This window comes from Microtus pennsylvanicus, chromosome 11 (genome assembly GCF_037038515.1).
Source record: "Microtus pennsylvanicus isolate mMicPen1 chromosome 11, mMicPen1.hap1, whole genome shotgun sequence".
Classification (NCBI taxonomy): Eukaryota; Metazoa; Chordata; class Mammalia; order Rodentia; family Cricetidae; genus Microtus; species Microtus pennsylvanicus.
The window spans coordinates 74,683,048-74,709,665 of NC_134589.1; the positions used below are offsets into that span (position 1 = coordinate 74,683,048).

At 43.7% G+C, this 26,618-nt stretch overlaps 1 protein-coding gene across 1 annotated transcript in view; it reads left to right on the forward strand.

Annotated features, from left to right (window-relative positions):
• The window catches only part of Itk (IL2 inducible T cell kinase), a 65,684-nt gene that overhangs the window by 27,142 nt on the left and 11,924 nt on the right, over positions 1–26,618 (forward strand). Inside the window, exons 5-15 of the mRNA XM_075992851.1 lie at positions 1,479–1,519; positions 5,048–5,199; positions 7,758–7,823; positions 13,543–13,597; positions 18,796–18,878; positions 20,216–20,346; positions 20,735–20,809; positions 22,878–23,049; positions 24,638–24,854; positions 26,157–26,221; positions 26,307–26,425. Coding sequence (XP_075848966.1) covers positions 1,479–1,519; positions 5,048–5,199; positions 7,758–7,823; positions 13,543–13,597; positions 18,796–18,878; positions 20,216–20,346; positions 20,735–20,809; positions 22,878–23,049; positions 24,638–24,854; positions 26,157–26,221; positions 26,307–26,425 — 1,176 coding nt within the window. The remainder of the gene's footprint in view (positions 1–1,478; positions 1,520–5,047; positions 5,200–7,757; positions 7,824–13,542; positions 13,598–18,795; positions 18,879–20,215; positions 20,347–20,734; positions 20,810–22,877; positions 23,050–24,637; positions 24,855–26,156; positions 26,222–26,306; positions 26,426–26,618) is intronic.

Below are 26,618 nucleotides of genomic sequence, written 5' to 3' on the forward strand. Positions count from 1 at the left end.
CCAGCCCAGAAGCTAGAGTTCTGATTGTGTGTGACTTCTTCATCTTGTTCACTGTTTACACAAGCCAATATTCCAACCCACCCTTGCTCAGGGAGCCAGCATGGAATTGGGCTCTGGTGTCCACATAGGAATCTTATCTACCACATCCATGATATAGGCTATCTTCAACTCTACCACATGTAGGGATGAAAACCTCCCAGCTGTCCCATTCAGGCTATTCTCTTATCTCCAGTGCTTAAGGAGTTCATTGTACTGAATTGAAACTTTTATACATGCCCATGCCTTTGCTCTCTCTCTTGCTCTCTCTCTCTCCCTTCCTCCTTCCCTCCCTCCCTCCCTCTCTCCCCCCCCACAAATTTGATGTCCATAGTTTCTAGGCCTGGCCTGTGATATAAGGAACATGGTCTATAGATCAACTGAGAGATGGAGATGAAGATAAAGGAAGCAGAGAAGGAAAAGAAGAGAGAAAAGAGGCAAGAAAGAGGAGATACAAAAACACAAAGAAATTAGAGAGAATGAGCAAAGGGGTCAAGACCATCATGGTGATACCCAGAGAAACAGCTGACCTGAGCTTGTGAGAGCTCACTGACTGGATGGATAGTGGGGGAACCTGCATAGGACCAAACTAGGCCCACTGAATATGGGGGACAGTTGTGAATCTTCGGAAGCCTGTGGGACCACTGGCAGTGGGACCAGGATTTATCCCTAGTGTTTGAACTGGTGTCTTGGAGCCCACTATCTTTGGAAGGATACCTTGCTCAGCCTAGTTATAGGGGGGGGGGGGTCTGGATCTTACCTCCAAGTGAAGACTCAGACTTTGTTGACTCCCCATGGAAAGCCTTTCTGAGGAGCGAATCGGGGAGTGGTTTGGGGGGAAAGGTGAGGTGGAAGAAGGGGAGAGAGTGGTAATGGGGATAGCTATGTAAAATGAGAAAGGATTGTATTTAAAAAATATTTTAAAAAAGAAATGAGAGAGATTGATTTTGAAGGAGAGGTGAGTTTGAAGGAAGGCGTGGAGAATATGTATCTAAATGCCTCAAGGCAACTAAAAGCAAACCTCAGCCCACTCAGAAAGCACAATGCTCTCCCACCCCATCAAACCCACGGTGGCATCAGGAAGGTAGTGACTCATTGTCTGAGTCACATATTCCCACTCCTGAGCTCAGAAGGTGACATATGTATTCATGGAAGTCTTTCTACCTGCAGAGAAGAGCCCAAATCTTGGCTTCTTCCCAGCCAGGAGATACAGAAGGAAATCCTAAAATACTGGCTTCTGGGAGTCTCTAGAATCTTCTAGAAAGGGGAATTGGAAACTAGCAAGTGCCAGAGATGAAAGACAGGTTCTGGCAAGGTTGATGCCCGTGTCTGTACTTAATCATCTCCTTCTGCCCCTTTTTTGCGCTCCTCTCCTTGGGCCCCCTTTCTCTGAAAGGCTGGGGTTTCATGCTCATCTTCTTTTTCTCTTTTTCCTGTTTCAGCTTCAAAGAAGCCTCTTCCTCCTACTCCTGAAGACAACAGGGTGAGTGAGGTGGGCTTGTGTGTGGTAAGCCTGTGACCTCCCTGTTTCTCAGATCTGTGTGTGTGTAGTAGACAGTTGCAATTGGGTTTAACACATTGGGTTTGAGGCTATTTAGTGTAGTGGTTCTCAACCTTCCTAATGCTGTGACCCTTTAATACAGTTCCTCATGTTGTGGTGACCTCCAACCATAAAATTATTTTTGTTGCTACTTCATAACTCTAAGTTTTCTACTGTTATGAATTGTAATGTTGATATCTGATTTGTGACCCCTGTGAGCAAGTTATTTGGCCCCAAAGGGGTCTCAACCCATGGGTTGAGAAATGTTTGTTTAGTGTGTCTCTTCACTTCTAGGATCACTCAGGTCCTATACACAGTCTACAAGCACTGGTACCAAGCTGTCTTTATGCCTCAACATAGAACACTCCATAGACAAACATCTGATAATTCTTTACATACTCCAAAGCACTTCCACATGTTTGCTATTTACGATAAAACTGTGTTCTATTCACTTTGAATAGTTATAATTTTATCCTTGCTTTTAAACTTAGCAAACCAAGTACCAAAAAGTCTTGAGGTTTTTCCGGGGCTACCTGCCTAGGGAATGATGCTGCCCACAGTGAGCTGAGCCCTCCAACATCAATTATAACAAGACAGTCCCCCACAGACATGCCCATAAGCCAGTCTGATCTAGGCAGTTGCCCAATTGAGATAATTTTTAGTTTCTATCATGTTGACAGTTAAGGCTAACCAGGACATGCTCTACTTGAGGAAGACTGTGGAGTTACCCTCCAGAGGGACAGGGTAGCTGTTGTTAGTCATGATGGAAGATACCCACGGTCAGAGGAACCCATCCTCTCAGCCTTTCTCTCCTATGGATACAAATGAGGCCATGTCCGGATGCCCAGGCCTGTTATTCTTGGTTCTCTCATCCACAGAGCTCATCTCCTCCTATCACGCTTCTCCTAGTTAACCCAGAGGGGCTTCCTAAGGAGTCACATAAATGTGCTGCTTGTGCCCTTCTCCTTGGCACACAGGCAAGGAGCCCTTTTCTTGCCACTGCTGCCTGGCCTGTAAAGTCTTCCAGCATAGTGGAGCTCTGCCCACCTACAGCCAGGAGAGCTCCAAAGGCTCAGAACTATTCTTAACCATGCAGGACATGGAGTGACCAAGAAATGAGGCTCTCAATTCCGAGCCTCCTCTTTTTACCTCGAGCCTCAACCAGCCCTTCTTGTGCCTGTTGGCCATCTCTTTCTACAAATGCCAAGCCTTGATTTAATTTAGTGATTCGCCACCACCTCAGACCTAATGCCCCCTTTTTATGGAAAATATTTTGTAAAGAACCTTCTGTTGCTCGGGGGGGGGGGGGGAGATTCATAAGTAGGGGCTGCAGAGATGGCTCAGCAGTAAAGAGCAATGACTGCTCTTCCAAAGGACTCAAGTTCTGTTCCCACACACATACTGGGTGACTCACAAGCAGCTGCCTGAAACTGAAGCTTTCCCCTGGCTTCCGAGGGAACTAACCACTCATGTGACACACACACACACACACACACACACACGCACACACACACAAAGAAAACTATTTTTTAAAATCTTAAATAACACAATTTATGTAAGCATACTTCTTAAGAGAATCAGTAAATATGCTCATTTTAATAGTGAAAACAGAAAAAACAGAATAACTTACATTCCTAAATGTCAATATGGGATCATGGGTGTGTGGGAATACATGACAAAAAATCAAGTGGTCAAACCTCATATACAGAACCTATTGAATCTGGCAACTCAAGTGCAATAGATACAGGAAGGTCTTATTGATGGCTCAGCTCTAGTGAGTCCATGAGTGATACAATTTTCCAAAATGGCAAACAATTCCCAAAAGAATTCTAAATTAAAACAAGGGTAAGCACCCTCCGTGCACAGGGAGTGCACTCCTGGGAAACCCATCTTGCCTTCAGGGCTTCTGAAGACCTGTATTATAAAATCATAAAATGAGCTATTTATTGTGCAACAGAGGCCTCTTGTATATCATAATTATTGCAGGGTTTTCACCATGTGATTGTCTATTAGGACCTTCAGAAACTGGAAAGTCCATGAGATATTGCAGAACACTTTGTATTCTTGGCACTCACCTATTAGATACCTGTGGTACCCCCAAACTTGGTACTACCTGAGTATCCCACTATGTGCTCTATATGACCCCTGTAGAAATGGATCACCATTGTCTAAACCTCTGTACTAACGCTTTTCCTTTAAGGGTCAAGTGGGAGTTGGGCCTATAGTAACATGAGTAACATGTCACTTCTGTGCCTTCTTCTGGTGCCTTGAACACAGTTTCTCCATCTGCTAGTTCTCTGCAAAGCCTCAGGTCCACAGGCTCTTGGCTGTCTGGAGGGCCCGACCCACCACCTATTTCAAGCTCTATAAATACCCAGACTTCATTGTACTCAGAGAATGTATGACTTCCCAACACTACCTCACCTTCCAGCCAAAAGCTCAATCTTTTTCCATGTTTACTTTGTTCCCAAATCTGTCACTCAGTCTCACATGTGCTCATCTTGACCTCTGGTGGTTGTTTGCCTTATGAACTAGCTGTTCTTCATGTCATTAATATCTCATCCTCAGTGAAATACGGTATGTGTCTTAGTTAGAGTTTCTGTGGCTGTGAAGAGACAGCATGACCACTGCAACTCTTCTAAAGGAAAGTATTCAATTGGGGATGGCTTACAGTGTCAGAGGTTTACTCCATTATCATTCTGGTGGGAAGCATGGCAGCATGCAGGCGGACATGGTGCTGGAGAAGGAGCTGAGAGTTCTACATCTCCATCTGCAGGAAGCAGGAGACACTCTCAGCCTTAGTGGGTGTAACTTGAGCACAAGAGACCTCAAAGCCTGCCCAAACAGTGCTTACTTACTCCAACAAGGCCACACTTCCTAATAGTGTCACTCCCTATGGGCCAAGCATTCAAACACATCAGTCTGTGGGGGCCATTCCTATTAAAACCACCACAGTGTGGGACAGAGGCATAGGTCAAGGTTTCTGAAAAAGAAAGAAAGGAGCCATGTGTTACTGTGGAGGGAGCATTGAGCTGAACTCTCTGGGAACTGGCTATGCCCATTCCCTGCCTTGGGATCTCATTCCACATTCTAAATAAAAACATTGGCAAAATGGGCTCTTGAGGGAATTTCAGCCCTGGTAACTTCTAATTAGATGTATCTGGGTAGACCCACAAATCAAATACGCCAATATAGAAACCAGTAGTTATCTATGAAAAGTACATGGCTTCTTGGGATTTCTAGGATCCGAATTTACCTCACAGAATGACAGAGGTACGTATGGCTGCTGTTTGCATCTGTCAGCCCCATAATTCTAACTCATAAAGAGTGCCAACTTGAGGAAAGCAGCTGTCTCTACAAATGGCCCCAGTGGATGAAGGGAGCTGGCGTGTTGACCTAGTCTAAATCCAGGACCCCAGGGACTCACCCCCCTTCTTATATCTTTGTTTGGTTTTGTTGTCTCTTCCCAAGCGATCACTTCCGGAACCTGAAGAAACCGTGGTCATTGCCTTGTACGACTACCAGCCCAATGACCCCCAGGAGCTTGCACTGCAGTGCAATGAAGAGTACTACCTGCTGGACAGCTCCGAGATCCACTGGTGGAGGGTTCAAGACAAGAATGGGTAAGACAAGAGCATGGTTGCTATAGGAACGAAGCAAATATGGGGAGGAATATCCATGTCCTTCAGCTGCCCTGAGGCTGAGTTAGGAAAGCAGAGCTGAGCACAGTGGAAGGGAGAGAGGAGAGAGCTGGTCATTTCTCTTCTCCAAAGTAGCAGAGAGGCTTGCCATACTTACTCCCTGTGCCCATCTTAACCCTTCCCTGTCTTCAACCCATCTAAAACCCCTCAGATTTCCACTGGATTGACAGTTTGGAGGCTTGGCAACTTGCTCTGTGATGTTCTTAAGTTTTTAAATAAATTACATTGTGAAGTAAGTGGAAAGAAAAGGTGTATCAAGATGGCACAGAGTATCAATTATGTTAGAAAGTCTCAGATGGCACCAGAGAATTCATTATGAAAGCAAGCATTAAAAGATACATAGAGACAACAAGGTTCTACAGTACTAATGGCCTACTCTGGGGTTTTGAATGAAAAACATCTCATGAGCACTTCTCTAATCTAAAACAATTACTGTGATCAATATCCTTATATATTAATATCAAGTGTTAATATTATGAAATTATTATTAATTTTGAAACAAGAAAAAGAATATATTCTAGTACTGAAACATCACTACGCCGTGTCAATATTTCATTTTTTCTTAAAAAAAAACCACTTAAGTATGTGTATCTACCATGCATGATACCCTTGGTTCAGTTCTCCGCAATGAAGAAAGAAAAGAAATTTAGAAAGTAAACTCACTGTAGAAAGAAGCATACATGAAAAGCCATCAACTCCATAATCACTGCTAATACTTCCGTGTGTGCCCAGACACAAGAATTGGTCATAACAAGTGCATTTTGTGTATTTTGCTCAAATGATCCATTCCCTTCTTTGCCTTTATCTTCGTATCATACCTCTTAAAAATCTTTTCATATTAATACATACAAAGTCACCTCTTTCTAACATGTGAGTGTTCTGCCTCAATGTATATATGTGTACGGTGTGCGTGATTGATAACCATGGGTATCAGAAGAGGACACTGAATCCCCTCAAACTGGAGCTACAGATGGCTGTGAACTACCATGTTGGTGCTTTTAGGAGTCAAACCTAGGCCCTCTGCAAGAGCAAGAAGTGCTCTTAATCACTGAGCCGTTTCTGCAGCCCTTCTCTGTTATGTTGAACAAAGCTTCAGTGAAGGCCTGGCAATGTTTATGTGACATGACAAGCTTTTGGATGTGTACACATGTGCACACATATATCTCAGTTATAACTATGGAAATGTTAAGTCAGAGTATATGATGTTTTAATTTTAACAGATAATTTCTACTAAAATTTTACCAAATTAGCATACCCCCAACAGGATATAGAAGAGCCAGTAGGCTAGTATTAAGCTTTGAAAGGCTGAGAGAAGGGTATTTTTGTTCATCTTGTACTTTGGCAGAATCAGGAGGTATTTTAGATGGAATCAAGTTTAAATCATTCATTTCACTGGTAAGAACTGAAAGCCGACAGGCAGAGATGGCACATGACATTAATCCCAGCACTTGGAAGCCAGAGACAGGCAGATCTCTAGGAGTTCGAGGCCACCATGGTCTACCAAGTGAGTTCCAGGACATCCAGGACTGTTACACAGAAAAACCCTGTCTCGGGAAAGAAAAAAAGATAAACTGGAAGCTAAGAGAGCTGAAGGAGCTCTTTACCTGCTTTCTGGTGCTGAGGGATGACTACAAAGTAGCTTCAAGATCTACAAAGCTGTACACAATGTAAAAAGTGTTGGTAATGCTTATTAACTTTTCGTCATATTTTTTCACTTCTATACTATTAATTCCAGCTCAAATTTTCATTTCTATACTATTAATTCCAGCTCAAATGTGACATTTGACCTTGGAATCCAGCTTGACCTTGACCATTTTTTTGATCTTCTGCAGGATTTTACACTGTACCTCAGGCTGGCCTGGAACTCACTGTGTAACTGAGGCTGGCCTCACATTCACAGCTCTCCTCCTGCTTCAGCCTCCTGAGTCCTAAGATCACAGGCGTGGACTCTCTGCTCAGCTTGACTGTATCCTTGATCTCATGGTTCTTTCTCTAAAGATGCTCAGCTATGAAGGTCTTAAACTGAAAAGTGTACAGCACCAACTGGGAATGATCTTTAGAGACCTGTGGTTGGAAAGATGGGTCTGACTTTACTTTGATTTCCATACTGGAAAATAATGGCATAAAGTGGAAAAATACTGATTATCACAAAAATTAATTATAGAAAATAAAGATTGAAAGATATTTTTTCCAGTAGAGGAAATTTGATGATGAGAACAGCAATCGGAGCCTTTAAAATAAATGGCCACTTATTAATTATTATAGTTTGTATTTTGTGATGGAGTGTGCTGCTTTCGCCTGAGCTTACCTTTGTTACTTTAATCAGCTGTTCTACCCCCAAATTTTTATATGGTTTATCACAAGTGTCAAATAATGTTGAGACTTCCCATTCTTAAGTGACTTTAGTGGATTAAATCTATTAAATCAAAATGTAAAAATCAGTTCTCTGCAAGTCTGAACACTTGTTTTCCTTTTTACAGGCATGAAGGATATGCACCAAGCAGTTACCTGGTGGAAAAATCCCCAAATAACCTTGAAACCTATGAGTAAGAGTCTTTCAATTTTTTTTTACTTATCATTTACTTATTTGTCTATTTGTTTGTTTGTTTATGAAGACAGGGTCTTATTGTGTAGCCCAGGTTGATCTGAAATTCACTATGGAAACCAGGCTATCCTAAAGCTCAGCGATTGCCCCACCCCTGCATCCTAAGTGGTGGGGATAAAGACGTGTGTCAGCACACCCTGCTTCAAATAGTTTTTTCAGAACCATGGTACTAAAGTTTTCTTTTCTTAAGTCAAACTATTGGTTGGCTTTAAAAGTTCCCAAAAATCCCTTTTTAAAAAATCTGTTTTATTCTATTCTCTGATGATTGTTTAACCCAAATGGGGGAAAAAGGAGTGTGATCAGTACACTGCATTCCCCTTTTATTAAGAAATGGTTCTTGGTATCTTGAAAAATATTCTGTAGAAGAGTAATCTTTTAATGAGAATCCCAAGTATTGGTCACTTGAGAAAGAAAATCCCTTTGAATATTGGATAAAATATCAACTGACTTAAAACATAATTAAACACAATATTGCCAATATCAGGACAACATTCAAACTCTCAGGTAGTATCTGCTTAGGCTGTGCTATGTTTATCAGTAAGCCATCACTTAGGAGAAAAGTTTATGGGTTCAATTTTAGTGGAAAAGTTAAGTGTTTGTTTGGTAAAATTCGATAGAGTGTACAAGTACCCACTGTGCATGTGTACTCCCCAGCTCAGAGGCTGGAAGGTCTACAGCTACCACTTTAATCTTGTTTCTGAATGGCATCCCCACCAAAGAGAACCGTGACTTCTGGAGGCAGTGGGGCATGAGACTCCTAGGTTGAGGCGAGGAAAGAATAAGATGAGCTTGGGATGTTTTGTCGCACTAAAAAGTAAAGAAATAGTAATTTTTGAAAAAATATTTCAGTGATTTCATTACAGAAGTGAGTGTTCTAAAGCTTCGCTAACCAGAATGGGAAAATTTGAGTATCAAAATAAATAAGGATAGTAGTGGACTGTAACTCATTGAATGAAATAATAATCCATAATATATAGGTTGATTGTAAGTAATTAAATAAATGAGACAAAGCTCTTTCTAAGGAGAATGCCTACTAATAGGTGTAGGAAGTTGACAAAGCTTGAAAACCACCATTTGTAACTCTTCAGTATTAGTTCTGGCAAAGTCAATGAATGTCCCAACCAAGGAGTGAAATGTAATAAATATAATAAAGGGTTTTTTTAATAGGCTCGAAGTAATCCCTTCCTAAATCAATTGTAACTATAAGATGGGGATAACTGGTAGACCCCATCTTATGATCAACACTCATCTCAAAATGGCTCTAAAATATTGTCCATTATTATCCCTGTTCCAAAATATATAAAATACGAATTTAATTATGAGGATACTGTACCAAGTCAAAATTAAGGAATATTCTACAAAATAAATGGCCATAAAAATGTTTTGTTACCAGTACAGTATTGGGGAAAGTAATACAGCTTTGATAATGTCTGCAATTAGACAATTTATAGAGATACTAAAATTCATTATTAAATTGATAATGATAAGATAGTAAACAGATCACTGAGTACTTAGGCGTAAAAGTCTACTCTCAAGTAATACTAAAAATTAATTAGGGCTTCTGGGACAGCTCGTGTTAAGGGCTTGCTGTGCACTGATGCCCTGAGTTTGATTCCCAAATGTTCATAAAGTGAAAGGAGAGAACTAGCTCCCGCCACAAAGTTGTACTCTGATCTCACACATGCATAGGCATACACACCACACACACACACACACACACACACACACACAAAATAATAGATCAATATAATCATTAAATATACCCATCCATATGCCTAAATTATCTAGAGAGAATAGTAGATATATAAGCTTTCAGCCACTGATTCATCTAGAAAAAAAGTCAATGGGAGTTCCTTTGTACTGTTTTTAAACTTTTATACAAGTTTGAAATTTTTAAATTTTATTATTATCGTTTGTATGCGAGAGTGTGCTTGCATGTGCTGGGAAGGATGTGTGAAGGCCAGAGCACAACTTTCTGGAGTAGGTTTTCTCCTTCCACCTCTAGGTTCCCATAATTGAACTGTCTCAGCAATTGCTTTTACTAGCTGAGCCATATTGCTGCCCCAAAATACAGAGTTGTGGAGCCCAGGCCCAGTGGGTACATCAACACTCCCCTACCCACGGTTCGGGGAATATTGTAGGAAATGGGCAGAAGGATTGTAAGAGCTAGAGAATTTGGAAGTTTGCTTTGAGATTGTGTCTCCTAACAATGTCAGAAGCTACACCCATAAAGTCCTACCCACACAGCTGCCCAACCGTGAGCTGGACAAGGAAGGAGGACAGCCATGAACATACCAAACTAGGCAGGGAGAGCCCCACAAGGCCTCAGCCCTACTCAGAGAACTACAGGCACCTGAGTGAAGAACCAACAATTCGTTGTCCAGTGCCAAACGGTCAACCCTAAAAACATACATACAGGTAGCATTATACAGACCTAAAGGGTTATAGTTAGGATTCAGTACAATAACAATTAGTGACAAAAGAGGCTTTGAATTGGAAACAGATCAGGAAGGGGTAGGCGGGAAAGTTTGAATGAAGGAAAGGGAAGAGAGAAGTGTTTTAGTTAAATTATAATCTCAAAAGTAAAAGAGAGGAAAACAAGATAGCTAACTATGAACCTGGGAATAAGCTATTCAACAGCATTCCTCAGTCGTTTCTGCTTCAGACTCCTCCCTGGAGGTCCTGCCTTGGCTTCTCTTGATGAGTGTAACCTGAAGATGAAATAAAGCCTCTCCCAAAATAAAAAAATAATAAATAAATCGGTACTCACTAAATATGTAACATCGTAGAAGAAGGGTGTTAGATAACCAGAACTTCCACTAGTCCAGCAGGATTCTTGCTAGTTCAGTTTGGCCAATGTAATGCTTTTTGCAATCTGAATAGATTCTGGTAAGAAGTGCTGTCATCTTCCTAAGAGTGTCTCTCGATGCTTTGATCAAATATGTGTGAATAGCCCTTCCCTGCGCGGAGAGATGAGTCATCCTTTCCAAGAATGTTTGTGCTGAGATGAAACAGATGAGAGAGAGATGCTTAGCTGAAATAATCGTTTTATAGTCAATGCCTTTGGAGGAAAAAATTCGTTATTTCAAGTGACTACTTGGCTGAATAACTGTGTTTGTTTTGGCATTTGACCAAAATCCCTTTGTTTATGATTCAAGAAGCAAGTTCAAAGCCTCAATAAAATAAAAAGCAGTACAGAATTGGTGGAACTCTGGGGGCAAGTAAAAAATGTATATCTCTGACCTAAAGGAATTTTAAGTCATTTTCTTAATAAAAACCATATGGTCTGTGCACCAGTTTATACCATGCACTGCCAGCTTACATTTCCTGGGTTATGAAATCCCAGCTAGAAAATAATATGATATAAGAAAACATTCTGATATTTAATATGTAGCTAGACATAGAAAAGCTATCCAGAAATTTTATTCATTAACTTAATGTTTACTACTTGCAGGTGAGTTTTGCATAATAACCCAAAAATATACCATATGGTAAGAGAACCATGGGTTAGTAGCTTAGCTGAATTCAGGGTTCCTGCCTTGGTTTAGAGGCAGGACTTTAGACAGGTTGCAGTATTCTACTATTCCTGGTGGTGTGTTTCATGACTTACAGTGTATCCTGAAATTGCAGGTAGCTCTGAACTCAGTATATACTATGTGTTTCCTTCTATATACACCTTGTGTTAGGGTTTACTTTAAATTAGATACATTGAGAGATTAACACCAATGGCTAGTGATGAAATAGCACTTAAAACAATATACTATCATAAAGTTGCCATCATTAACTACCCTTGCATAGCGCTGAGTCACTTGAACACAGACGCAACAATACTATGGCAGTCTATCTGGTAACCCGCACAGCTACCAAATGACTGATAGATAGTGTATGTAGCAGGTATGTTGTCTCTTGGATGATAACCATGAGATTTTATTATGCTACTCATAACTTATGATGGTTAATTTATAGAACTGTCCATTTAGCATTTTCTGGGACTGTGGGTTGACTATGGGTAACTGAAATCACAAAATAGCAAAACTGTACGAGAGAGGCTATGCACCCCATGTGAGCTCTGATTCCGTCCTCTGGTAAAGGAAGGGGTAGGAAAAACAGAGGCAGCCAAAACACCATACTGCAGACATTCCTCTTCACTCCCCATGCATACAAGTAGACCTCTTTCTGTGATGGGGACACTATTGTCCGCTGAAACCCAACTTGTTTCACACTTTAGATGCACAGATCTAGTAACCCATACACACTGCTTGGAGCTTGGATGGGACAAAGCATGTTTGCCGGCTGTCAGCTTATCTCTGGGAGCCCATGAGGTGTACAATTTGCTCAGCCATACTATGTTTTTCGTTTGTTTGTTTTGTTGTTGTTTGATGTTTTTTAAAGACAGGGTTTCTCTGTGTAGTTTTGGTGCCTGTTCTGGAACTAGCTCTTGTAGACTAGGCTTGCCTTGAACTCACAGAGATGTTCCTGCCTCTGCCTCCCGAGTGCTGGGATTAAAGGCATGCGCCACCACCACCCAGTTCCCATACCGTGTTTTTAAAGCTCAAGGGAATCTCCTGGGTCTCTTATTCTTAGATACCCTCAAGTAGCCATACAAGTTTCATAGATACTATTCCTTCCCCACCTAGAGCCTCTCCTGATTTATTAATTTCCAAAACAAATTGTCAAAGAATGATCATTCTACTTTTATTGCAGGCTTTCTGGTCCAGAAATGAGACCACCCTGTAGACTTCTTTTACCAATGTCCTTCAGGCTTCTAGGGAATTAATATTCAAGTGCTGGGGAGCATGAATGTTACAGCTCTGAGTCTTTTGTTCCTATTGGGCTTCTTTGTATCTTATCTATGTTTGCGGTAATTCGATTGGATACTTTAAACTACCCTTAATGGCTAGAGTGAGAAGGGATGGGCAAGGAAGGGGGCTGAAAGAGAGACATGGTCAGTTTGCACACACCACATGGGACTATTGGCCAACTTGCATGTGTGCATATCCACGTGGTCTACAGACTGTCCTGCAGGTACACAGATGCATGGCCATTTCCTGCCTTTCTTCTCTTTAACCCTGAGGGGTCCCTTCTCCCCGATCCACACTTTTCTCTTCTCTAAGCTGTTAGGATGGTCAGGATAGGTCTCAGCATTGAGAACATGCAAAACTTCATTCTTAAAAATTATTCCTGTTTTTTGCCATTTATTAATTACATTCATCAATTTCACAAACTTTGCAAAGTCTGGAGGTCCAGCCTTAAGAAGAAAATATGGCAACTGTTTTTGAAAGATACTTGCTAAACTTGCAAATCACTATTAACTTTTTTTATGGCTGCCTAACACCCTCCTACTTACAGCCACCCACTGATGTATGAAATGGGGGAGGTGAATGTTTCCTGCAGCACTATCATGGAAATTTTCCCACTTTCATAAAAGTAGAAAGCACAATATAAAGTAAGCCCTAAAACTCCACTTTAACAATTACCAGTATTATGCCAACTCTTGCTTCATTTTTTTTTAATTCTCCTGGAAATGATCATGGCTTTCTTTTTGAGTTTGAAAGCGCTGGTAGAAACAGAAAACCAACACGTGATTTTCCAGCATCATCTTTTGTAGATAAGCGATGGAGTTTTCAAGCTGTGACACATGACTTGTTTTTGGTTTCCAGGTGGTACAATAAAAACATCAGCCGAGACAAAGCTGAAAAGCTTCTCTTGGACACGGTGAGTCTCCTTCAAATTGTACGGTTTCCAGCCATGCCGTGGTTCTGCTGCTGTCGTAGATTCTTGTGTTGACTTACGGTGGCTTTCATGTCTGAGGACTATCAGTGTCAGAAGGCATAGGAGAGGAAACTTGGGGAGGTAGTAGGTCTCTGCTAACTGTTGCTGCCAAGTGGCTTGGCTCAGAGTGTCCTCAGGACTGCTCTGCTTTGCCTTGTCTCAGGATCAGCTTCTGCCTGAAGGGGCTGTAGTTTACAGGAATCGGACAGTTTTCTCCTCCATGGTCTTGTCCGAGACCATGCAGTCTGGCAGAGGAACTGACCTCTCCCTGGGATCTCAGAGTTAAGGGAAAGAAGGATGAGAAGAAAGGAAGCAGAATGGGTGGGATGGGTACCTCTGTTCTGCCATCAGCTGAGAAGGTGACTCTAGGGATTTCTCCTCTGCCTTCTGGACCCCATTTGTCAGTAAGGACAGATTGAGCATCAGAGTATGCCTGGGTGCCAATGACCTGTTACCCCCATGGATGCTGCCCCTGTACTCTCCTGGCCCTGCGCACACAATCACTGCCATTACACCTGGGCCCCACCGGCAGCCAAGGTTCAGTGGAGAGTTAGAGGCAAGTGGAAGGGAGACCCAGATCAGCGAGTTGGAAAGCATTCCCCTCTCCCAGGGGGAGAGAACCTGAGCTGAGTCCTTCCTGGATGCTTGTTTCTCCTTGGTTCTCAGCAATTAACCATTTCCTGTGGTTCCCAACAGACCTCATGCTACAGGTGTTTAAAATGCAGATTCTCAAGGGGGCTGTGGGATGGCTTAGTGGGTATAGGATCTTGCTATCAAGACCAACAACCTAAGTTCAGTACCCAGGACCTGAATGGTGGAGAGAAAGACCTGACTCCCATAGTTGTCCTCTGACCTCTACATGCATACCATGGTACATATGTTCCACCCCGTCCCCACACACACACAATAAATAAATGTAACAAAAGTACAGATTCTAAGATTCCATGGTAGATCTGCAGAAACAGGACTTCCAAAAGCAATTCTCAGAAACCATTTTTTTTTGTTTGTTTAGGCCAGGTTTCTCTGTGTAGCCTTGGCTGTCCTGGAACTCACTTTGTAGATCAAACTGGCCTCAAACTCACAGAGATTCACCTGTCTCTGCATCCCGAGTGCTGGGATTAAAAGGGTGTGCCACCACCGCCCTGCTCCTGTATTTTCTTGATGGGTTTAGGATGCAAATGTAGCCAGCTCATCTCATTCCTCAGCCTGTAATGCTGGTAAACAGTAAAACTTGAGTCATAAAAACTAGCTACAAAGAGCACTCGACTAAGTCCCTGCATTATGCTGTTGAAACAAGGGCATTTACATTACATCCTGCCGCATCTGTAGCCAAGACAGTGGAGCGCTTTAAGTAGCCCACATTAATGGCAAACAAAAGCAATTCCTGTGGTTGAGCAGTACTTTTTGAGGTATTTAAACATATTTGCTTGCCCATGCAGTTGAGACATTCTTTCTTGCTATACATTAAATTCACTTACCAAATTCTCTCTTCCTTCTTAGGGAAGTGTGAAGGCAAATTTCAGAGGGGGCTCCCTGCTTCAGTCTGGGTTCTTGACAGTTAGAATGGGATAAGACGTTCTTATTTTTCTGTGTGCTTGCTTTCTGACTCAACAATGTTGTTCCTCCAGTGTACTCAGTCTTCTTGTCTAACAAGTGTCTGACTCGGAAGAGGGTTATGTTCATTTCCCTGTTATTAACTAAAGCTTCCACGTTATAGAGTATATGTATGTGTGTGTGTATTTCTCCATTTTACTTTGCTTAGCTGCCCCAAACTGTATCTAGGACAAAGTAGTTACTCGGAAGCTACTTGCTGCATCATTGAGTTCACTGAATGCTTGCTCTGTGTTTTTAAGCTAGTATCCATATCTAGGAACTCAGCTGATCACACATGTCCTTGGGGAAACTTAGAAATACAAGCTCAGGCCTAAAGACATGACTCGATGGCTAAGAATACTTACTGTTTTTGCAGAAGATCCAGGTTCAATTCCCAGCTCCCATATGGCTGGTCACAGGGGATCCTGGCTGGTCAGATGGCCTCTGTAGGCTTCTGTATAGAAACTCATGTAAAAGCATGCTCATAAACATAAAAAAAATAAAATATCAATACCCCCTCCCAAAATAAAACTTGTGAACTCCAGGCCTATCCAGTCAGAACCTCTCCAGGCCTAATGATTAGGAGCATGGGAATCTCCCGCATGTTCTCTCAGGTCTTCAGCTAACACCTTCTTTAATAATCCAATCCTCTGCCTAGCCGTGAGATGGAATTCTTTTTTCTCTTGGTCAAACATTAAGGTGTAATGTCACTTCTCCAGTGCTTGTGTCTGCACTCGGCCTTCAAACTCAGCCTTTCCTCTCAGTCTTAGCCCATCTAGAGAGAGGACCAATTCCTTGTGAGCAGGTATTTCATAACTATCTGCCTATGGCAGCATCTCACACTTTGGGTGACCCACACTTTAGACAGGAGCCTAACTTAGGTTTACCTGTGCCCCCAAGATACCATCCAAGATGCAGTGTTGACTGAATAACGGGTTTGTTTTGAGGAAAGAACCCCCCCCACACACACACACAGAATGAAAGATATATGTCAGAGACATTCTTAAAACATTCTTTGGCATGACGAGACCACAAAGCATTACCCTGTCTTTGACAATAACATACCTTTTCTTTGAGTTTACCTTCTATAAAGTCACCTTCAAATCCTATGGACAGAAAGACACACACACCAAAACGTGTCTCAGATGAAGACAATGTAATGCATGCTTCCAACAGATGCTACACCCCAGCATGTGGTAATAATGGGAACTAATACCCCTAATAGTCCATCCACATCCAGGAACTATTCTGGGCTTGTTGCATAAGTCTCCCAAAAGCCTTGAAAAGGTCATTTTCCAGGTGAGGAAACTGACATGTGTACTTTTAGTAAGAAACATTTAGAATTACCAATACTACAAGCTGCTATAGCTAGAATTCCCTTTAAAGACCACCTGGCCCATCACCTTTGTATTAAAGGCTGAAAAACTGGGGCCACATTCAGAAAGCAAGTCAGTGGCATGGCCTCACTCAAGATATGCAGGGGCGTATCTTTAAACAGACAGATAGTCTAAGGAAGTACTTCACTCACTATTTCCTCCTATCCCACTAGGGCCATACACATGCTTCACCCCTTGAAATCATCTTTTCTATTGTTCCCGTTGTATTTTCCTAAGTGAAGCAATAAAAAGCAAACTGAGACCTTGAGTGTGTTGAGAGGAAGTGAAGCCCCACCTGGCAACATGATACCAGTCAGTAGCCCCTGCCACACTCTTTCTTGTGTGGCGGTGTTTCTGTAGCGACCTCTCGGCTCCTTGCAGGAAGTGTGTGGTAAGGTGCATGCTTCCCTCAGAACTCTTAGCTACTTTGGCTCAAGTGAGACTCCGTGAGGCTTTCACCCAAGGCCACCTACAGCAGTTACAGTGGAGAAGGAGTGCTGGAGGGAAGCAGAGCCGGCCACACTCTGCAGACCTCACGTGACCTCACCTCTCCTTTCCCCTAGTGCTTCCAGAGCGCTTCCTCTCCATAGCAGCTGAGGACTGCTATCATCACAGCGCGTTTACAGAAAAACAGTCGCTTCTTTGAAAGAGTCACACCCACGCAAACAACCAGGCATTATTAATTAGATAAAAGAGATGTTTATACTCTTCAGAGAGTCCGTGCTCTTTTGGTCTGTTTCTTTCTTTAGAATAAATGACATAACCAGATAAAATCTGCCTCCTCTTGAAGTTTGCGTCTTCCTGTCTCAGGTTTAACCCGTCACATTCCAAGCAGCGCAATCCAAAGCTGCGCTGTTAGGCAAATGGTCAAAACTGAAGACAGTTTCTCCTGCCTCCCATGTGTGGATAATACCACAAGCAACCTGTTAAGCAAAGTAACCCAGACATAAAGTCTCTGCTCCCAGCGGCTAGAAGGTGACTATCAGCTTATGAGTGGAAAACACGCGTGGTCTGTCCCTACACTCGACTATCACTCAGCCACAAGTAGGAGTGAAGTCTTTATACCTGTCACCACCTAGGTGGGCCTCGGAAACAGTGTAATAAATGAAAGGACCCGCTCACAGAAAACCACATATGATTCCATTTACAAAAAAGTCTACAATAGGCAAATCTGTAGTCAGAATGCTTATTAGAATGCATATCAGTATTCTTCTCTGTCTCTCTCTCCCTCCCTTTCTGTGTGTGTGTGTGTGTGTGTGTGTGTGTTCGTGTGTTCATGCAAAAATTCTCCTTTCGGACTGAAGGATGGAGAGGCTTCTGTTATTCTACTTTCCCTGTTGTCTGTGTCTATAAACCACAAGACTTCCATGCAAGGTTCCTGTCCAATTCTGACCTTCACTTGCGGCCCTCAAGATGTCTAATTTAAGTAAGTCATAATTACCAAGAGCCGTAGATGTTTCTGACTGGTAGGAGAAGAGCTGAGAGTGTGGTTTTTAAAACAGTTCCGGTTTTTCAGCTCCCATCAGGAATGTATGAAGTGGCATGCTCATTTGCTCCTGCTGATTCCCTCAGAGCGGGCAAAATTGTCAGGTGCTCCCCTCTCCACCTCTCTCCCGGCACTAGCCTCTCACCCTTTCTCCTCTAGCCCTTCAGTGAAATCAGCTTTCTGGAAGGGGCCTGAGAAGTAAAGCTCTGCCCAGGGACTTAGCAAGCTTCAAGGATAGGTTTTGTCCCCCAGCAGGTGTAGAAGATGTTGGAGCATCATCGAGCAAGAAAAGGTCATGACGCCAAAGTTCTAACTCCAACCCCATTGCGCACTAGCTGCAGACCCAGGGGAAAGCCACCTACTCCCTCCGTCACTCACTTTGCTGTCCTTGTTGTCAAAGGGGTTAATGGCGTCCAGACTGGACTCGGGCATTGTGGAGAGGGTTGGGAAATGTCTGATGAGTCCAGTGCCTGGTGAATGGTAAGAGAGAGGGCCTGTGTCTGCCTATCTGTGTAGGACTTCACATGAACAACTGCCAAAAGTGTAATTGAGATGGTGGCTGCTGCAGCTGAAGGTCTGCTCTGTGCCGCTCAGTGCTTCCTCCTTCCACGAGCACGAAGATGGAGCTGGGTGCAGGAGGCTGGTTTTTGAGATCACTAAACTTTCACACTTTCTACCCAATCCAGGGTAAAGAAGGAGCATTCCTGGTCCGAGATTCCAGGACACCCGGAACATACACAGTCTCTGTGTTCACCAAGGCCATCATCAGGTATGGCACTCACTTGCCTCAGAAGAGGGACAGCTGCTTTTGTTTGCTGGTTTAGGCACAGCAAGCTCTGCCCATGCATCAGGCAGAGCTGACTAGCAGTGGTGTGGCTTCTGCCAGCGCCCCTGTGAACATAAAGCCCAGAGTTCAAGGGCAGAACTGAAGAGATTTAATAAAAGGCAGAGTTGGGTAGACACGGGATCCTCTTCTTGGCTATGGCCAGGCCCGATGGCAGAGTTCTGACGACATCAGGTACTTGTCCCTGTATTTGGTGAGCATGTCAGTTAACATATAGAATGAAAGAAAGGGTTGTCATCTAGAAGAGGAAATAGACAAATGCCAATTCTTGGTCTACTAGTGAAATTACCTACTTGATTGAGAGCTGACAACCCTGTGTGCCAGAAAGATGTGTGTATGCGTGTGTGTATGTGTGTGCATGTGTGTATGTGTGTGTGTGTGTTCTGTCTAGACTCCACATATGAAAAAAGCACTCAGTGCTTGTCTTTCTGAGTCTGGATTATTTTGTTTAACATAATAATTTCCAGTTCCACCTATTCACTTGTGAATATTTTAATTTCTTCTTTTTAATAGCTAGATAAATTTTCAGTGTATATATGAACCACATTTTCTTTATCCACTCCTCTGTTGCAGAGCATCTGTGCTGACTCTGTATCTTGACTATTGTAAATAGTGCAGCCATAGACATGCGTGGTCAAAAACCCCTATGCTATTCTGGCTCAGAGTTCTTCTGGTCCACCCTCAAGCGTGGTGTGGCTGGAACACGTGATAGTTCTATCTTTAGTTTACCTCAATACTGATCTTGATAGCAGCTGCACTAGTTTGTGTTCCCATCAACAGGGTTCTCCCAGACATGCGCACACATAGACATACACACTCGCACACACTCACACGCACACACGTCACTCTCTCACACATGTAACTCTCTCACACACGTAACTCACACCTCACCAGCATCTACCATCAGTTTGCTTGATGCCAGCCATTCAGGCTGGGATGGGATGGAGGACCCCAGTGTGGTTTCCATTTGCACTCACGGCACAGAGAGTGCTGTTCCCACGTTCTGTGGCTGTGGATGAAGCATTACCAACACCAACACGTCTCAGCACCGTTGCCTCTTACATTCAGATGCAGCCTCAGTGTGCTTAAAACAACATCAGCACCGGGGCCAGCCTGCCAAGACTGATACACACACTTGAAATAATGTGTGTCTGTCCTCCTGGCGAGAGCTGCCATCCCAGGACAGTGAGCCTAATGCCAACCCATGTCTTTATGCGTCAGCATTGCTTCTTGATGATGACTGTATGTTCGTTTGTTTTAAGTGAGAACCCCTGTATAAAACATTATCATATCAAAGAAACAAATGACAACCCGAAGCGGTACTACGTGGCTGAGAAGTACGTGTTTGACTCCATCCCTCTCCTCATCAAGTATCACCAGTACAATGGAGGAGGTAAGTTCTAGGGGACAGAGCCAGAAGGGGACCCTCACAAGGAGACTAGGGAGGAAGTGACATAGTCCCCGCCTGGTTCTTCGTGCTGCACAAGCTGGCCATAAAGAGTACCTCGAGATGCAAATAAAAACATAAGCAGAAGCAAACCAGCCAAGTTCCAAAACCCTAGATCTCCCTTGCCTACCAGGAGGAACGTCTGCTCTGCAGATCCCCGGGTCACTCTCTGTCATGTGGTTAAGAATCCTCTCACTGGGCTGTGTGAAAATCGTGGTGGAACTTTGGAATTTGAAAGCAGCTGTTTCACGTATCATTCTATTCCTGGCGATCTAACCTTAACAGTTGCTATGGCAAAGCCCTAAAACAGCCTTTGGCTTTTCTGTCACCCTAGGTTTGGTCACTCGACTCCGGTATCCAGTGTGCTCCTGGAGGCAGAAAGCCCCAGTGACAGCAGGTCTAAGATACGGTAAGCAGCTCAAGCGCCCTTACCCAAATGTCTAGGACAAATTCTAAGAAGATGTGCCGTTAGCCTGGCTGTTCTCCAGGCTTTAGATGACTTGGAGCAATGGTAGGATAATGATCGTATGCAAATGTGTAAGAAATGTGTGTGTATACACATCTATGAAGACCAAATCAATGTCCTTTGGCTTTAAAGAACGGTTCATTAATGCAGCATTTATTGAGCACCTACTAGATACAGAGTACTCTACTAAATGCTATTGGAAAATCTCAGAAAAAAAAAACCTCTAGCACTGTGTTTTCTGCCTTTTGGAACCTCTGTTATAATCTAACTTGTTGGCTTTGGGTCCTCTGCAGGGGCTATGAGCTCTCAGCATCTAGAGGTCTTCACATAATATAATGTTAAGGTGTGAGATCTGGGGCTTTAACTCAGTGACAGAGCACTTGTCTAGCATGAGTCCGGCCCTGAGTTCAATCCCCAGCACCAGGGAAAAAAAAATGTTTGCTTTAATGCCTTTAGGTAGAGCCTGTACCCCGAGGGCCATGGGTCCTACTATGTCTATCCTCCAAAATGGCCTTCCCTCCTTGTTGATCTCCCTAGAACCTAAAGGCATTTCAGTTCACATCCCTTGGTCCAAAATGTGCTGTTTGAAGGGGGCACTAATCTAGTCTTTATTTTGTACCCTTTGGTGCTTCTCAAACTTCAGTGGGCATCAAAATCTTTCCAAACATATATCAAAAATGCTGGTGCCCGGGCACTCCCTGCTCTTACCAGAACACTCCCTGAGAGTGTGGCCTTAGGGTCTACCTTACTAACAAGTGTCCTGGTAATTCTGACCCAGGTGGGCAGGGAAATACTTGGAGAAACACTGCCGTGACTCTTAATACCCAGCCCGCAGCATGTGTAGCAGATGGGGGTCTATACCTCGGCTCGATAGGCACGTGGCTGTTTCTGGGCCATGCGTCAGGAAAGCAAAAGGTATTGTTAGCCTCCTCCTGAAAGGAAAGCTTCTCTAGTGTTGTTGACTTCTAAGGCGTCCTGCCGGATGAGATCACAGAGATTATTTGGTCAGCCCGCTTATTTTATCAACAGGAAGATCGAGGCCTAGGTCCTTTTACTTGTTTATTAAACACTTATGAGGAGCCTGTCCTGGGGCTGGAGACATGGCTGGGAAGGTAACAGTGCTTACTGTTCCTCCACAAGAGCCAAGTGCATTTCCTGGCACCCACATCTGGTGGCTCATAAAGGCTTAGAACTCCCCTCCAGGGGATCCACTACCCTGTTCCTGGCCTCTGCTGGAACCTGTGTTCTGTGCCTTACACTCACACTGACATACACACATACACATAAGGGAAAATCTAAAAAGAAATCTTTATGGAAAAAAGGACCTGCTAGAAAGAGCTCACTTTGTGAAGTCCTCTTTGAAGCCACCTCTTCCAGCTCCACTCTGGCCAAATCCTAGCAGAGTGCTGTGAGCACAGAGGGACCCTCAGTGAATCAATGAACAACAAGAAATGCAAATGAAATTCCCTCCACAAAAATGGCAGTAAAAATTTATAGGCATGGGATTTGTATAGCCTCTGTGTGCTCTGGAGACTGAGGCAGTAGGATTACAAGCTTGAGGCCAGTCTGGGATAGATGGTTTCTGGACACTCTGAGCTACATAATAAGACCCAGACTCTTGTCTGAAGAGAAACATATATATATGTATATATATATACATACATACTTAAAATAAAAAGGTGGCGTTTTCACCTTTGCCATAATAAACTAGAATTGTGTGTAGAAAAAAAAGAAAAATAAAAAAATAAAATAAAAAAGCGGTTGGGACCTTATAATGATCCTTTTATTTACATTCTTTACCATACTTTACATCATCTTCCTTTTCCTTCCATGCTCCCCACTCCCACATTATGGCAGTTTCCAAAACATATCCCGGGTTACAGTAATTACCTGTAACAGTCTAAGCCATTTTTTGAGGTATGGTAGCCATAGGCTAGCTAGGACTGTATATATTTATGAGAGTTCTATATTTATTCATTGCCCACTCCCTCCCTCTCTTTCTCTGTTCCAGGGAAGTGGGTGATCCACCCCTCAGAGCTCACTTTTGTGCAGGAGATTGGCAGTGGACAATTTGGGTTGGTGCACCTTGGCTACTGGCTCAACAAGGACAAGGTGGCCATCAAGACCATTCAGGAAGGGGCGATGTCAGAAGAGGACTTTATCGAAGAGGCTGAAGTCATGATGTGAGTGAAAGCAGGGGTGTACGGGCATCCTGTGTGCGAGGCTTTGGGCTGTGTGCACAAAACTCCACTCCGATGTATATCGGGCCCCAGTAGTAGAATCCTACTGCATAGGAAACAACAAAAGAGAGGAGAGAGAGAGAGAGAGAGAGAGAGAGAGAGAGAGAGAGAGAGAGAGAGAGAGAGAGAGAGAGGGACCTCATCAGGACTCAGTTGGTGAAGTGCTTGCTACATAACCCCCAAGACCTAAATTCAATCTACAGAAACCATGTTATAAAAAAAAATAGCTAGACATGGTGACTTGTTTTTTTTTTTAATTTATTTATTTATTAAGGATTTCTGCCTCCTCCCCGCCACCGCCTCCCATTTCCCTCCCCCTCCCCCGATCAAGTCATCCTCCCTCATCAGCTCGAAGAGCAATCAGGGTTCCCTGACCTGTCGGAAGCCCAAGGACCGCCCACCTCTATCCAGGTCTAGTAAGGTGAGCATCCAAACTGCCTAGGCTCCCCCAAAGCCAGTACTTGCAGTAGGATCAAAAACCCACTAGGCATGGTGACTTGTACTTGGAGTCCCACTGCTGGGGAGACAGAGATAGGAGAGACAGGCAGATCCCAGGCTTGCTGGCCAGCCTAGCCTACTTGGCTAGTTCTGGGTCAGTGAGATCCTTTTTCAGAAAAAGAGAAGATGAGGGCTGGAGAGAGGACTCAGTGGTTTCACTTGTAGCTCACAACCATCTGTATAGTTCTAAGAGATCAGCACGACACACACATGGTACACGTACATACTGCTGCTATAAGAGAAAACAAGGCCCTCTAAATTAACATGAGCAAAGCTCATAGGAGCTCACAGTGACTGTGGCAGCAAGCCCAGGGCCTGCATGCGTCTGCACCACATCCTCTGTATATATGCTGTGGCTTCCACTTGAGTGTTTTTATGGTATTCCTGGGTGTGTGAACCAATGGCCTCTGACTCTTACTTAGGCCCTTTCCTTCCTGTTTGTGTCTTGTCTAACTTTAATGTTAGTTTTCGATTGTTATATAATATTTTAATGTTATCCCCTAGTGAAAGACAGAAAGAGAGTGGACCCTGATGGGAGGGTAGGTACGAAAGAATATGGGGGAGTAGAGAGAAGAAAAACTGTAATCAGGATATATTGTGAGAAAAAAAATCTATTTTCAAAAGAAGAAAAAAGTTAAAAAGGAAAGATTGACAGTGTCACAAGAACACCCATGCTTGACCCTTGGCCTACACACACATACACACATTCATACATACATACATACATACATACAGCACACGCACACATACATGGGAAGGGGGTACACTTGAGCATGATCTAGAGGACCTGCTCTGTGGTCTGGACCTTTATTCTCCTCTCCTACCCATCTCTCCTCAGGCACACACTGGCGTCTGTCCATCTTCATTCATACTACCTGACTCCCTGTCCTCAGCCCTTGGCTTCATAACCATCTTTGGTTTGAGTTTGGAGTTTGTTTCTGTTCTCAGAACCGTGAGCTGGGTGCCATAATATGTTCAGCACTTTTGGAAGACTAAATCCTGGTCATCACATCTCTTGCCTTTTTTCTTCCAGGAAACTCTCTCATCCCAAACTGGTCCAGCTCTATGGGGTGTGCCTGGAACAAGCCCCCATCTGCCTGGTGTTCGAGTTCATGGAACACGGCTGCCTGTCAGATTACCTGCGAAGTCAGAGGGGCCTCTTTGCGGCAGAGACCCTGCTGGGCATGTGCCTGGATGTGTGTGAGGGCATGGCCTACCTGGAAACGGCGTGCTTCATCCACAGAGACCTGGTATGAGCGCATGCACAGAGCCAACGCCTGCAAGGACAGACAAAAGAACATCTTCCCCTGAAATGTAGCACACCAAGACCAAGAAAGCGTTCCTAAGTGACGTGCCCCATGTGGCTGTCCTTCCTCTCAGCTTCAGGAGGTTCCTAGTAGGGAAGGTTTCCCGAGTGCTCAGATATGAACTGCACCTCAGCCCTTCTTCTAACATACACTCAGCATTTCAGTTCACATTCTTCCAAAGCGGAACTTCCAACCAGTCCTTATTAGCTTCCCCGTGCCTCAGTTTCCCCTTGGAAAAATGAAGGAAATGGGCAAAGACAGTTTTACTTTGTAAAACATACTATTTATATTTATTAATTTACAAAGCAATGGGTCCTCTTACGCCTTTCCTCTGAGTGTGTCATATGATTTGATCGTATTCAGCTCCCCCGTGCCATCTTTTGTCCCTGGTCTCACTGGCTACCCCTCTCCTTCACAAATAGTTCCGTTCCTACCTGCACATTTTATTTATTTCCTCATCTAGATCCCTTGTGTGAGATTATAAAAACAGCAACAACAACTACACATGCTATTTGTCCTTAAGGGTAGCTATCCCTCTTAACCTGGCGATCCCCAGTTCTGTCCCACTTTCTGACAACTAAAACCCTCCATCCCTCCTTATGGCTGAATAAACCCTCTCCCCCGAGTCTGTACACACCATCTTTTCTTTACACCTTCTCTCACTGATGGGCACTTGGGCCTAAGCACAGTTTCTCCACTGAAATTGTACTAGATAACCTGAGAGACAGCCTGGGAATCTCTGATGGTAGGGGGTCATGAATGTGATTCTCCAGGTGAATATGGAGACACTTTTAAGTGTCTCCCAGGGCTCTTCCAAGACTACCCTCTGGGATGATGCCAGTGGCCCATTGGCCGGTCCTCCCCTATTTAGGACAATTTTAAGAGGATTAGCTTCTGAACACTTTGGTGCTGATCACTTGGGAGGCACTGCAGTCAGCCAGTGTCTGCATCGCCTTCTGCGTCAGGCTGCATTCCAGTGAACCACTGGCTGGACAACACTGGATTTCTCTAATAAGTGGGAAGGAAGATAAATTCCTCATCCTGGCAAAGGGGCTTGCACATTCAGCTAACTAGCTGGATTTCCTGCTAGCTCAGCAGCGTTCTGCTGATGCTTGACCTCTGCCCGGCTCTGCAGTGCCTTTGTACAGCAACACAGCAAACACTAACGATGGGAAACTCTTCTGCTACTTACTAGCTGTATACCCACAGCTTCATCTCTCTTTTGCCTACCTGTCTCTCCTCTAGGCCGCCAGAAACTGTTTGGTGGGAGAAAACCAGGTCATCAAGGTGTCCGACTTTGGGATGACGAGGTAACACAGGGATGTGGTGTCAGCAGACTCTCAGGAGTGACACTCAGCCCTGGAGTGTTCTGACCTCATCCCTGCCCCTTCCCAGGTTCGTCCTTGATGATCAATATACCAGCTCCACGGGCACCAAATTCCCAGTGAAGTGGGCATCTCCGGAAGTGTTCTTTTTAAGTCGCTATAGCAGCAAGTCAGATGTGTGGTCATTTGGTGAGTGTCCTCCTCAGCCCACCCCTGTGCGATCTGGATCTGTGGACCAGCTGTTTCTTTCTCAAAGGCAAACAATTCTACTTTGTTCTGGGCCCCGAACAGAGAAAGAACCTACTGAGGGCCCGTGTGAGGTCAGCCTTGAATGTTCAAATGGGCTATAATTATTGCATTTGTTTCTAGAGAGCTTTGAAAC